The sequence below is a fragment of the Pteronotus mesoamericanus genome, unplaced genomic scaffold (genome assembly GCF_021234165.1).
Source record: "Pteronotus mesoamericanus isolate MK-2021 breed Mesoamerican mustached bat unplaced genomic scaffold, CSHL_Meso_final contig_68, whole genome shotgun sequence".
Taxonomy (NCBI): Eukaryota; Metazoa; Chordata; class Mammalia; order Chiroptera; family Mormoopidae; genus Pteronotus; species Pteronotus mesoamericanus.
In genome coordinates, this window is record NW_026555234.1 from 12,500,913 (window position 1) to 12,515,832 (window position 14,920).

At 46.7% G+C, this 14,920-nt stretch overlaps 1 protein-coding gene across 1 annotated transcript in view; it reads right to left on the bottom strand.

The window, feature by feature from the left end:
* The window catches only part of ADGRA3 (adhesion G protein-coupled receptor A3), a 102,749-nt gene extending 88,272 nt beyond the window's left edge, over positions 1-14,477 (bottom strand). The window contains exon 1 of the mRNA XM_054581992.1: positions 13,968-14,477. Within this exon, the coding sequence (XP_054437967.1) occupies positions 13,968-14,212 (245 nt within the window). The 5' untranslated portion in view covers positions 14,213-14,477. The remainder of the gene's footprint in view (positions 1-13,967) is intronic.
* Between the last annotated feature and the right edge of the window lie 443 nt (positions 14,478-14,920).

Sequence of the window (14,920 nt, forward strand, 5' to 3'; positions counted from 1 at the left end):
CCTGAACTGACCTGCCGCTACAATGCGGTGAGTCAGTTCCAGTAACACAATCTGAGCTCCATTAAATGTGCCCGCAAAGTCTTTGGATTTAAAAATACACCTCAGTAATCTCACCAGGTTTAGTTTGGTTTTATGGGATATGTAAAACCATAGAATTTCAGCGAAGAGACCTTAAGATTCTCTAGTTTAAAACCTCACTTTACTATTCAGGAAGTGAGGCCCAGATCAATGATGATTCAAGAGGGGTCACGATTCTCCTTCGTGGCAAAGCCAACTTGAGGTCCCGCATCCATCTAGTCTCATTGCTATTTTCTCTGTAGCCTCCCTTCTAATCACCTTATCAAGTAAGGGACAGGAATGCCACTTCTCTGCTTACCCAGCACAAATGTGATGTGTAGACGCAAACCCGCCCTAAAAACGGAGAGTGGTACAGCTTCTCTTCACTTCAGGTGAAGATCTAATGGAAATGCAACGACCCTCGCGAAGATGCTACTACTCTTTTCATCTTCACTTAGCACCCAGGTTTGAGACAGGGACATTTATTACTCTAGGGAAAGATTTTCCATCTCAAGGATATAGGCAAGAAAAGGACTGATTATTTAATAATCAATAATACTACACTGCAGACCTAAGTATGGCCGTCCCTGGTCATGTCCATGGCCACCTGATGATAGTAAAGGGGGATGTTAAAATTCTTTCCTTCAACAGCGGGTTATAAGAACAGCAAATGTACTGGGTGAAAATTACCAGTGACTCCTGTTTTCCCATCAGCTGGCCACCTTGAAAGAAATAGTTTGGTGTAAATAAGTCCCCTTTATCTTTTCTTCTACAAAGACTTGCCCCCAACTCTACTGCCACAGTGAGCACTTAGGTTGTCTGTGACTTTACGGATATAGCAATAGGAAGGATTACAGGCCAAGAGGTCACAATCCTGGGCCAGAGGCCTTCAAGGCATGCAGTCTGGGAGGGCCACTTTACCGGGTCACACTCAGATGGCACAGCTGTAAAAGGGGGGCCATACTGACCTCATGGAATTGTTTCGATAATTGTGATGCTGTATTCGGCACAGTACTTGGATAAATGTCTGAATGCTAGTGGTTATTAGGACATCTAAATCAATTAAGGGTGCTTATATGTCAAGTTCTGAAGTCCAGTAAGGTCTATAGACACCTTAAGATTTCTCTCCTCATGGTCATTCAATATAATCATGAGACTCATTTTAGGAGAAAGTCAAACTAATATGAGAAAGATACATTTTTATGTATATGCATATATACGTATATCTTCACCCAAGGACATTTTTTTCATTTCTTTTTTGAGAAAGAGAATAAGGGAGAGAAGGAGGAAAGGAGAGAAACATCAGTAAGAGGAGCATCGACTGGTTGGCTCCCATATGCGCCCAGAGTGGGGATCAAACCCGCAACGTAGGTATATGCTCTGACTGGAAATTGATCCCAAAACACTTCAGTTATGGGGCGACATTCCAACCATGAGCCACTCAGACCAGAAAGATGCTCTTTTTAACTATGTAATTCAACCATGGTCCCATTAAGGTTATATCAAAACCAGAAACAGCAGGCCTATCAAGTTAATTTTGTCAGAAAGATAAAAAGTCTTTTTGGAAATATTCTTTTAAAGGAAAACAATGAGAAGACTACTAGGATCTTTAGATTTTCCTTTACTAGCCTGCAGCATCCCAACAGAAAAAATAAATACATCACTGGAAAGTAAACTCAGTCGGAATAAAATACAACCGTAAGGCTTATGTACTTTCATAGACAAGCTGTACACTGAAGAAATATAAAAAGAACAAGAGAGACCCTGAGTGAATGTTATGTTCCCCTCTCAGAAATACTTTTCCAGCACAAGGGAGCCTGTTAGCCACCAACTAAAGGCCCAGGGCTCTCTATATTTTCCTTTTCTTTTAGAAGCTGGACCATCTCCTCTCACTCTGGACATATCCAAACAGGGCAGGAGGTTTCCGTAACCCCCCTTCCATCTTTGCTGCGTGCGGTGACACACAGACACAGGACACCTGCAATTTAAAAGGTTTTATAACTGCTAACACGGGAAAAGATGGACATGCCAACACACAGACCTGAGAACGCCACAGGTTAAAAAAATGGAATCTAAAGAACAAAGTTAGCAAACAAAGAAAACACAAAAAGACTCAGAGATACAGAGAACAGACTGCTGGTGGCCAGTGGGGTAGGGTTGAGGGGACTGAGTGAAAAAGATGAAGGGATTGAAAAGGACAAATTGGTGGCTGCAAACCGTCGCGGGGTGTAAAGTCCAGCACAGGGAATATAGTCAATAATATTGTGATAACTATGTGTGGTGCCAGGCAGGTACCAGACTTACTGGGGAGATCACTTTGTACCTATAAATATGTAACTACTATGCTGTATACCTGACACCAATAAACGATAATACTGAATGTCAAATGTCATTGAAAAATAAAAAATAAAAAAGAAATTAAAAATAAAACTGCAAACAGTCATTAAAAGAAAAGAGAGAGAAAGTCTGACAAAGGTGTCAGAGCCATGAACAGTCCCCGCCGGTGGCTGCTAACTTCCAGCTAGGCTGATGGACAAGTCTTCCGACTTTACCCGAGAGAAGAACGCAGATGCTTTTGGCCAAGAACCCTGAAAAATCAAGTCATCGGAGAACAGTTAACCGGAGTTCTTTAAGAAGGCAATCGACTCAAGCAGATGATCTCTCCTTCTCATGGGTTCAGACCGGATGACACCCACTCCCTGGAGCCTCCCTCAAAAGGCAGCGCTGTGAGTCCTGGGTCTATCTTGGCAGGGAGGCCACGCAGTCAAGCCTGCCATGTCCCTATAAGAGTTTCTGAGTCCACACTACATAAATGGCCATAATGCGATAATTGTGTGTGATAACAGACACGTGACCATCGAGCTAAAGGATCAGAAGAGGACACAGGCAGTGATGAATGAAAAATGCATGCATCTAGGCTGACACTGGGCAGCAGTGGGCCAAAACTGAGAGGTTAGGAAGTGAACATGGACTCAGGCTACTTTTCAAGACGTGTAATTATAAAAGTATGGAGAGTAACCACTTGAATAAGGTGCTACAAGGGAGCCCTTCAGGGAGGGGAGATTTTTTAAGAGAGAGACAGGGCACAACTATGTATGCCAAGGAGAATCATCACAAACCACGGGGAAAGTTTAAATGTAGAAAGATAAGAGATAACTTCTCCAAAAATAGAGGAAAATTGGATCAACGACACCGGAAAAATAAAGGCATCTGGGTAAGAAACAGACACTTTTCACAATCAAATGAAGAGTGGGAGTTTAAGCTTGACCTTGTAGGTTGAGTCTTCTGCTTTGAAGAGAGTCAGGCTTATCCAGGACAGAGAGGGTCATCCTGTGTTAAGAATAATGCAAGATTCTTCTCCTAGTCTTATTTGAAGCAGGAAGCTGGGGAAGGAGGAGTGGTGAAGCAGGGGGCGGGGGGGGCGGGGGCACGGGACTTCTTTAAAAAAGATTTCCTGGGAGTTTATGTGCTCTGTGCTGAGGACACAGAGATAAATGATCACCATCAAGAGTTCACAATCTGGTAAGAGAGTGAGGACTGTAAATAAATAACTTCAAACAGTGTGACAGCTGCAGTAATGCAAGCAGACACAAGGTAGGCAGGGTCACAGGAATGAAGAGTCAGCCTAGCACTGGAGTCTTGGCCATAAAGGGAGAGTTTTAAATGCTTGATCTTATTTAGAGCAAACAAACAAAAGGCAGGTTAAAAAGAAGATTAATCTAATGGGAAGCCCATCTGTCTCAAACACCACAGTCCTGGAGACGAATACTCCACCAGTCAATTTCTCCTTGCCTCTTTTATGAGAAAAGAGTTGGGAAGAATTGCACAATAAAAACAAAGAATGCTTTTAAGTCTTATCTTGATGGGAAATGAATCAATTTAATTAGACTTAGATTCAAACAGGCTTAAAGAAAGAAAAGTTTAACAATTGCATTTAAAAAAAAAATCTGTATTACTGTTACACCTCTAAGGCCACTCTAAGTGACTTTCTATTGAATCTAAGGAGGGTTTAGACCCAAGTGTCATCCAACACAATTTACAACCTGCTTTCCATCTGGCCACAATATGAGGCCATCACAGAAGTGCCTGTTAAATGCCTATCGTTATTCTAGGTGCTACAGTTGCAGAGGAGGGCGCAAAATAAAGGCTCTGACCTCAAGAGCACTGGCATTCTGGATGAGGCTGAGTCACATATTTGGAAGCCTGTTTTCCATTTCAGAAATATCTTCATCCAGGGAGTGAATTTAATTCAGTCACATACTGCACACTATGCCCTGAGCTGGGGGGATGAGAGGTGAGGGGGCATTGGGGAGCTTGGATCACCCCAGGGACCCTCTCCTCCCCAGCCTCCGTAGGGAGCCACCTTAGCCTGCAAGAACAATTCGGGAATAGGTGGGAGCAGCACTTACAAAGCAGGGCTACCAATGTGTTCAAATGATTTAATAGCAATGCTCACACACAGATTGTGCAGGTGATGGACAATTCAGCCTTCCTCATATGGGTTATATAATTAAATTCCACAGGCTTGCCACCCTATAGCTATTACTCAGAAACTAAAGATTTCAAACACACACAACTATTCACAAATACTACATTCTTTAAATTTAAGAAGGCAAAATTATGGACAGAGGAGGGCAAAGGATATCTGTTTTTAGTTTTATTTAAACTAAGAACCAAGAATGTAAGTCACCTGAATTGGTAATGAGCTAAATGCAACTAGCAAATGCCTAATACACCAGCTGATGCAGCCTCACAGCCTGGCAACAAAGTTATGTGCCCTGATAGGAGAAATCTCCTGTGCGGTCTGCCCAGCATGCCTGTCAATCTTAAAGTCAAGACAGGACAAGAATGCCCACAGTTCCGCCTTCTTAGTGCCCACCAAAGCAGCAAGAAAACAATGAAAGAGATATACTATTAGATGACGAGTTGTCTCTTAAAATCTCAGGAGTATCAAGTGGGGGTAAGGGGAAAGCTCTTAGAAAAAGAGTTTACAGAGAAGGTTGCCAAATACAAATGACCCTTTTGTAGACACATTAAAATATCTCTCATAGTCTGAAAGCAAAAATACGCTCTTTTTACTTATCATACTCAGAAGGGCTGAAAAAAGATTTTCCCAGGAAAAATACACCCTTGGAAAATTGGGCTTCTCACTGTCTCTCTGTATTACTTTACGATTTTATATTAATAATGCATTTTTACCTGCTAGTAAGTCTCTATTTTAAATCTAAAATAAAAGATGTAAGCCGCCCTGAGACGGACCATACTGTATTTTGCAGCCGGCTCCCCAAGGTTCAGACCCTCCAGTGAGGCTTTGGACAAATGCTGGCTGCTCTTAGGCCCTTCTGGTTAATTCATTCAGCACCACAACACATTTTTAAAACCTTACTGTCCTTAACCTCGCGAGCTGCTATTAAATCCAGCTTCAGCATATCACTCCCCACTTCACAAAGAATCGTTTTTCTTGTCCCCCATGAGTAAGACCCAATGCTAACTCTCTCAGCTCTGTTCTAAAAATGTTTCTTGACTTAGATTCTTTTTTGTTCCACGTGGAGCCATCCCTCCCTCTCAGGAGAGGCAGCTGCCCTCAATTTGTTTCTCTGCTGTTTATTCCACCTTCTTTTGTTGCATCTGATGACCCCTGGTGATGATGGTTAACCCTTCAGGTCGCTGGGCTACTAAACAAGAGCTCCTCAACCCAGGGGACATCAGAATCACCTGCAGAGCTCTGACAAATACCAACACCCAGGCCCCGTCCTTAAGCAATTAAATTAGAGTATGACATCTGTGGTCCAGGCATCTGAACTCTTCACACTAGACTGAAAACCTCAACAGCAAACTCACCAACCAGGTTACAGGTTACAGGTAATCACCATACTGTTGTCTGTGCCTATGAGTCTTTGTTTGTTTGCTGCTTAATCCCTTCACCGTTTTCCCCCAGCCAGCTCTGTGCCTGGCTGATGGACAGGAGGGGAAAGCAATGATGGTCATTGGATAGAAAGGTCTATCAGACCCTTTAGCAAGGTTGTCCTAAACCAGTCTTGTGCATTTCCCTTCAGAAATCCAGTGCCTTTAATAATGTCTAAAAACCCACCAGTTACTAGCCTATCTCTTGCTGTCTTAGCAGAGGAAGCAATGGAGAAAGATGCAAATTTAATCTCACCAAAAAGAGCCTGGTTGGTGTGGCTCAGTGGATTGAGTGCCCGCCTGCAAACCAAAAGGCTGCCTCTTAAGATTCCAGGACAGGGCACATGCTTGGGATGCAGGCCAGGTCCTCAGTTGGGGGCATGAGAGAGGCAACTGATTATGTTTCTTTCCCTCTCTTCCTCTCTCTCTAAAAATAAATAAACAAAATCTTAAAGAATAGAAAAAAAAAAGAGCCAGATGGTCAAGCCTAACCTGAGAGACCCCTGACAGATGTATAGCTGGAAGGCAAGAGGCAGAGTTCCAGAAAGGAATAGGATACTAGCATAAAAGAGTAGGATAAAACTGGCCTAATAATCACCCTCCCCCAGAAAAAAAGTTACACCCAAAGATAACAAGTCCCAGAAGCTCACCTGAGTCTCCCACAGGCAGCGTAGGCAGTGGGTATTTGCAGAACGAATGCAAAAGCATGCAGTTTAAAAATCTGGGACATAAATTATCAAGCATGCCACTAAAGAAAGTAAGTATCAAAAGTTAATTCTGGCCTTCGGAAAGCCCCCGCTGTGTGAGGAAGGCACAGACTCAAACCCGGGCTTTGCGTGAGGGCAAAGGGGAAGAGAAGACCAGGGCGTTGGGGGATAGTGGGGGTTGTTCTGGATTCTTTTTTCTACCAATCCCTTAAACCTTCCATTTGTTCCCCGAACAGGGAGGCTCTGAGCACAAGCAATGCTTCCCTGGGCCGAAGGCTCCACATGCGCAGTGGGTTCACCCCGTACTGAAAGTGGCCGTGACAGACAGGTGCCTCCTGCGAGTCGCCTGCTTCGTCTCTGGGCCGCCTCACCCCAGCAGGCGGGGAAGTCCCTTACCAGACATGCAAAATTTCTAAAACGTTTCATTATGGAAGCAGCAGCAAGCTTGGGAGATAGACTGCTTACCTTTTTAAAAACTCCCTCTTTGGACCAATATTGCCCACATTGGAATATAAATACAAGCTAAACCATACATAAAACACTAAAATGATGTTAAGTTTCAAAATAAATGGAGTTGAGCCACAAAATCTCACCGAGCGCTATAGCTTCCTAATCTTTCCAAGAGCCAAGTTAATAAGGTACTAAAATGTAAAGAACTTTGTATCCTAATTTTTATCGGCTTGAAAAAAGTATTGACATATTAATAAACTAGTGATGTTCTGTGGCCTTTTAAGATTCCTCCACAGGAATAGACCAACACAGAAAACAAGTGCCTTCAGAGAAGCAGCTTAATGTGGGGAAAAAGTCACTGAAAACTCTTAGAGAAAACTTCACCCTGTGTCATTTTCTGAGTTACTGTATTTTGCCGTGTATAATACACACAGTTTTGCCCAAATTTTTGAGGGGAAAAATAAGGATGGACATTATACATGGGCAGTGCCTGCCATACCTTGTATCTGTCCTTGTGTTTTGTAATTATTTGTTACATAAAATTTCTTGTACCAGAACGTTCAAAAATAAATGCTAAATTCCTTTATAACACAAAAAACAAGTATCTAAACATAAATAAGTAAATAATGGGGTTAAAAAATTAAAATGAAAGATTTTTTTCCCCCCTGAAAGATTGGGCCAAAAACATGGGTGCGCATTATACACAGGAGCGCATTAGACATTGCAACATATGTGTACTTTGAAGAGTTTTTACTTCTGTTTTTTATGTTTTCGGTATTTTTAACCATCTTTACAGACTCCTGGAAACAGAAGCTGTAATTAGAATGAAGCAACAATTTCCAAACGTTCTTGTGTTCATTTGTTTCTGGTATTTTGATTTCTGGGTCATTGCCAAACCCACCAACTTCTCTCATACATTCCCAATGCTGGAGGACTATAAGCAGGCAAGAAGCAACAGGATTCCGAGGCGGGGTCATGCAAAACTTTCTCATCATATCAGGACAACTTAACACTTGTATTCATCGGCAAATCCCTAAATGTGCCCAAAAGTCCGCAAAATTTCTGAGCAACTGGACAACATACAGTCTCTTGTGTGTGCTCACTACACATATAAGGTCATGGGGTTACAAGTAACTGTGAATAGAGTTAATATACCCATTTTAGAATTGGGGACCCCACAGCGATGAAATGCTGACCTAAACTAAGTGAATGTTCTCATTTGCCATAATGGGGTAGAAATGTGAATTTGCGTTCCTCTTCCATCCCTCCACCTGTCCTGCTCTCCCACCGCACAGCCGGATCTCGGTGAGCATTACTCATGTCAATAAAGATATAAAGATTGATTTCATTCCCTCACGTGCTGCAGGCACCAGCTAAGACAAGCCTCACAGTCCTTCCCTCCAAGGGAATGGGTGTTACAAAAGCAACACCAGCATCAGCTAAGTACCGCGAGAGCACAGACCATAAGCCGTGCCTGGGTTCAGAGAAGTGAAGGATCAAAACTCTGGAATAGAGACAGCAGAGTTCAGGTCAGCTGACCTGGATGGGGAAGGACCCAGAACCTTCCGGAGCAGGGGCTCCAAGCAAGAGTGGCCAATGTAGCCAAGGTGTACAGGATGCAGAGTACAAACTCTGCACAGGGACAATGAGGCACACTCTGGTTACACAAAGAATTTGAGGATAAGCCTGATCCTTGAATGAAAGAGGCACATCTTACCCCCAACCCCTAGAACTCAGCACTGTGCCTACAGTATAACAGTTCTTCAACCGATGTGCAGGAAAGAAAGCATGTCGTGTGCTGAGTGTTGGAAATAAGGATACAGAGGTATGTAAGACCTTAAGACTTTGAACTCAAAGATAGAAACCTTACCGTTGACCACGGCAAGGAATTCAGGCCACAGCAGCTTGCTGGGCTACTCATGAAAATCACCTCGTTCCTCTCCCCGTCTGCTGCACTCACCTGGCAAAGCCGCAGCCTGGCTGATCCCAACTATTCATCCCTCTAGGCTGAAAGTAGCAGGAGAGAAATACCAGGGTGACTGCCTCCCTTCGAATCTGATCACAGGGCAAAAACGGACACGCCGTCACCCTGTTGACATTTCTGCAGTGCCAGTATGCTCACCTTCCCACTTTCCAAAAGGACCACTTCACTGCTCTTCCAGCGTCTACCAGCCCCCTTCCTGCCTCATCCAGCCTGTATCTCAGACAACAGCAGCAATGGGGCCAGAACTCCCTCTCCCCACACCTGTACTTGCTCTCCCGCCTGCCTGCCTCTCTGCTCCTGCTCAACCCCCTTCCCTGCTAGCACTGGGGATGAAATGCCTGCCACCGCCACCCCCACGAGCCCAACCGTCCACCTTGCGCCAGCTCCCAGCCCACCTCTCCTCTCATCCCTCCACTTCCTCTCCTGAAGTACTGCCACCCGAACTCAGACGTGCTCCAACACTCTCATTGCTCCCGAGGCAACCTCCTTCCGTCACAGCAAACTCCGTCCTCTCCCAGGTGCTCAGACAGCCATCCACAGCCTGTGCTCCCTCCAGGCCTCCCCAGCCTGCCTTCTGTGGCCTCGGGTCCACGCATCCTGCCTATGGCCTGCGCCAGGGCTGCAGGCTGTCAACCCCAAGGGTCAACTCCTGGGTCTAACTGTTCTTCATCTCTCAGCATCTCTCAAACTGGGGCGCCCATTCCGCTCCTCAAACCTGAACTTCTCTTGGCTTCTATGACCAGATACAGCCAGGTGGCTCCCCACTTCACCGGGTGGCTCCTCCTTGGCCCTGTCCTGCCCTAGTGTGTTTCTGCTGGGGCCCCCTCCTCCTCCCTGCCACACACTCGCCCCACAGGGACCCCAACCAGAGGCGGTTTTAAATACCGTGTATGACCACTGGTTCCGGGAACCATCTGCCCCCTTGAGTGGGCCCAGTCAGTCACCAGCCCTCACTGTAACCCCGGAACTGCCCTCTCCCCAACCCAATCCCAGAGCTCCCGTCCTCAGGCCCTGCTCCAGACCTCCCTTCAGGAAAACAAATAAGCTTCCAAGGCCTTCAGAGCCCCACTGGTCTCTCCCCTTGTCAGACTTCCTAAAGCATTTAAACACTCAGCAGTATAGGATTTATTACTTCATGACAGGCATTCCGTAATTGTTCCCTAAATGCCTTCTCCTTTGGTGCAAATCCACTCTCCCCAACGTGATCCTTTCTGAACAATACAAGCATTCCTTTCCGTGTACCTGGCACGGAGCCGGACACAATGGTGATGTCCAATGACCAGGGTCGGGAGCAAACAAACATAACATTTTATGAAGTAAAAACCAAAACTCATGCAGTGCTTTAGTCTGTTAAACAGTCTGAGAAAAATCTGGACTTTGTCCCTGAGTTACTTTACAAACCATTAAAAAAAAACAAACAACAAAACTTTGCCTAGAACCATTACGTAGCATCTAGCATCGTAAGGAAGACACATTTGGAAAAGCAAGGACTAAATTTGTAAAACTTTCTATCCCTGACGTCCTCAAACATTTTTAAACTTAAAATACTGAGCAGCCTTTTACATAAAACATGGAAATTTAAATTATTTACTATATTCCTAACAGAAGCATTCAATGTGGTTAGGTTTTTACTCAATGCATGTGCAGAAATGATAAATGCAATTTAATCCTTTAATCCAAAAGGCTACATGAAATACAGAGGACAAGTGTGGTCATGCCAAGAATTTCTGCTAGACCTCTCCCTAAACGTGGCTTTGGAAATGAGTGTTGTCCATGAAGGCAGCTGAAAAGCCTGCACTTCAGGCTACGTTTGAGTCCAGTTCATCCGCTACGTAGAAAGAGCCTTTCTTTTATTGTTAAAAAATAAGAACAATAAATCCTATCCTATCCTTACCATTCTCTCAACCCCCATCACTTTTCAACTAAAAACAGCTGGTCACACCAGAGAGCCTGCCTGTTCTCCAGCCGGTCCCTACAGCCTTCCCTCCAGCCACTTTGGGCAGTGGTCACTTGCCATCGACATTCCAGCGACATCAATTGCACAGCTCTGCAAGCCACACTGCCCTCCTCCAAGCAGGCGGGCATGCTGGGGTCCCCGCCTTCCACCCCTCATTTCCTCCCCCCACCATTTCCTTCACAATCACTCTCATCCTTCTTGAACTGGATTAGGATCTTCAGATCCTCAATCCCACCAACTGTGCCCCAAGGAGGTCTCGGTTGCCCTGTTCTGGGTTCCTTTTGCTACATGTGCACCCCAACATTAGAGCATTCACCATGTTCTGAAACTTTTTCATGAATCTTTCTCCCCAAACACATCCCCGAGTTCCTGCTGAAGAAAGACCATGTTTATATTTATATTCTGTACTGACTTGAATAGTGTACACCAAAAAGTATGTCCAAATCCCAACTTCCGGTAAAGTGACCTTATTTGGAAAGAGTCATTGCAGATGTAATGAAGCTATAAATCATGAGCTGGGATCATCCTGGACTTAGGGTGGACCCGAAATTCAATAACTGGTGGTCCTTATAAAGAAAAAAGAGAGTGTTTCAGAGAGAGAGAGAGAGAGAGAGAGAGAGAGAGAGAGAGAGAGAGAGAGAAGGCCACGTGAAGACAGAGGCAGGGATTGCAGTTGATTTGCCACAATCCAAGGAAGGTCAGAAGCTGACAGAAGCATGGATTCCCCTAGGGCTTCTGGAAGGATGGTGGCCCTGCTGCCACCTTGTTTCGGACTTCAGGCCTCCAGAACTGTGAGAGAAGAAATGTGTTTTCAGTTCCCGGTTCTGGTAATTTGCTGCAGCTCTATGAAACTAACACCTCATCCAAACCTCAACGTGCTGCCTGCTACCTACAGAACCACTGAACAAAGACTGTGTTGAACTAATAAGAAAAATGAAGGGAATGGAGGGGACAGAGGGAGGGCATCGGAGCTACAGGGTGAGAATCTGGGCCGTGGACCTTCCACTGTTCATTCACTGTGAGAACCTGGGCAAGTCAGTTACCCGCAGGGACTCTATTCATTCCCTCCAGAAAATGAAGCAGCTGGCCCAGAAGGCCCTCTCCCAGCTCCAGTGCACCTTGAACCGGCTGCATCCAGCGCATCAGCTCTATTAGAGCCTGAAATAAATTACAAGTTCCCGCCCCTTAATAAGTAAACTTTATCAGTTTCAATCTCATCTAAAGAACTTTAAGGTGCAAAAACAAAAAGGATGAAAATGACGTTTTAGAGGCACTTTTAATGAGTGCATGAGAAATTCAGGAAAATGGTTTAACTGATAACATGCTGAAAAGTGATTTTCTACAACACTCTTTTTTTTTTCTTTCTGCAAAGCAAAATCAACAATTTACACGTAGTTGATCAATCCAGCTGGAACTGCTGACGTTTCAGAAAAACTCGACCTAAACTTGAATCAGCTTAAGCGCTCCTGGCCCAGAACTCAACGGGCCGCTGACTAATTTCTGCAGAGTAGTAAGGGGCATCTCCAACACAGGAGATGTGTTGGCTCAAAACTGAAATTAAGGTCCCATACTCAGAATTCCCACTTCAAAGAATCTGGCTAAGAAATAAATAAATACAGCTGCTGCCACTACCAAATGGTCAAGTGTTGGCTCCTAATGGAGTCAAAGAAAACAAATTATTTTTACTCATTTTCATGCTTCCATAAACAGAAACACACACACATTTTCCAGTGTGAAACCTTTCCTAACTCAAACAAAAGGAAATGAGGAGCAAAGGTGTTAGTAATGAGATTTATACTTATCTTACCCAATATCCTGCTTAATTTGGAGTAAATTTTTAAAAATTTTAATTTTTTCATGGGTCATACTGCTCTCCTGGCCTTCATGTTTTTATAGTATAGTGGCAGCCTTGGCGGGTTTTTGTGGGGGTTTTGTTTGTTTGTTTGTTTGTTTTTTAACAACATAGGGGAATGGGGAGCTGGGGGATTCATACTTCCTTTCAATAAAAGATCCATTAGGAACGCTCTAAAGCTTTCCCAAACTAATTCACGGTTCAGAAAATAAAATCAAGAGACACTGGGGCCAACTGTTCATCTGGAATGCGCAGAACCACAGTTGCAAAACCGGACCGTGGATCTCAGCACACAGTGAGTTATGAGACCGAAAACTTTTTCCTTCCAGGTGGCAGGCAACTCCATTCGAAAACCAGTCCCTCGAATTGGAAGGCTAACAAACCCACAGTGTTTTCAATTCCAAAGTTCTCAGCTTTTAAATCTGAGCTCTCACACACGAAAATGGGGCTGGCAAGTGCAAGACTTCATCTCAAATATGCTTCTAGCTCTTCATAACAACTCAACTTTAAAAAGTGCTCTTTAAGTGTAATAAAACGAAGATAGCAAAAGGCAAATCAATAATCTGGGGGGTGAGGGAATCACACAAAGGGGCGTTTTGAGTCCGGTGTTGTTTTGTTATTGTTTTGGTAGGCTGTGAACTAGCATCTGAGCGTAACTTAATGCGCACAGAGTTAAGGGCAGACGCTCGGAATGGAGCGCAGTTTTCTGGCAGCCCGAGCGCAGGATGAATGAGCTGTAATTCTGCCAACTGTGCATGTTTACTCGCATCCTCACGTGGCACCGCGCCGCGACCGAAGCGCTGAGCCCAGACGGCGCGGGGCGCGCCAGGGAACCCTAAAACTTTCACTTTGCAAAAGGCAGCTCGGAGGCAGATTCACGTGCCTTCCCCCAACGCTCCCAAGCCAAGTCTTCCACCCAGCAGCACCCTTGCCTGAAGCTTCATTCACACAAAGGCGCGTGGGTGCTCGCAGGACCCCTCTCCAAAGTTTGCTCGGAGAGAGACGGCGCGACCAGAAAGCACCGGAGGGCCAGTCCCGGGAGCGAGGGCTACTCACAGGGTGACTGTGCGGTTGGGCAGCGTGTCCGGGGGCAGGACCTGCGCGAGCTCCAGGCTGCTGCACACCACCTTGCCCTCGGCGGCACCCGCCGCCCTGCCGGCCGCTCGGGGCCGCCCGTCGTGCTTGCAACCCGGGGGCAGTGCCACGGCGCCGCGGCCACCTCCCAGCAGCGCCAGCAGCGCAAGCGGCAGCAGCAGCTGCTGCGGCGTTGGGCGGCCCCGCCGGCGCCCGGGCGGCTCCATGCTGCGGGCCGGGGCCTGCGGGGCGAGCGGTGGCGCGCTGGCCTAGCGGGCCGGCCCGGCGCCCGGGATGGCGGGGACGCGGCGCGGGCCCGGCGGCGCCCGGAGCCTCATGGCGGCCGGAGGACGGGCCCTCCTCGGCGCCGGCATGCTCCTTTGTCCGCTGCTGCCGCGCTCGGCCTCCGGGGAGCCGTGGGGTCACTGCAGCGTGAATCCCAGCGCCGCTCTGCCGCCCAGCGGGATCGCTGCTTCCTCCAACGTCGCAGCCGCCTCCAACCTCGGCCGCAGCCCGCGGCGGCCCCTCCCCGCCCACCTCCTCCGCCGCCACCGCCTCCGCCTCGTCTCCTCCCCTCCCCGCGCCTCCCGGCGCCCGCGGCTCCGGGAAGGAGGTGCGCGCTCCCGGACCTGCCCCGCCCTCTCGCCCTGGGGCCGACCCCCGCCCTCGGCCTCCGGGCAGGGGTTGTGGGGGACCCGCGGGAATGCGGCAACTCGTGGAGAGGACCGGACAAAGTTCTAGTCCGCACTCCCGCCGGGGTGGCCACCCTCACACACGCTCCCTCCTTCCGTCGCCGCCTTCCAGACAAAGCCGTCCTGTGCTCCCCTGGGGGCCGCCCATTCCGCCAGAGGAGCCAGGGCCAGGGTTGAGTGAGGGAACAGGGCAAGGCTGTTTCCTGGGAGAAAGGAGAGGCGAGGGAAAAGTGTCCCAAACCG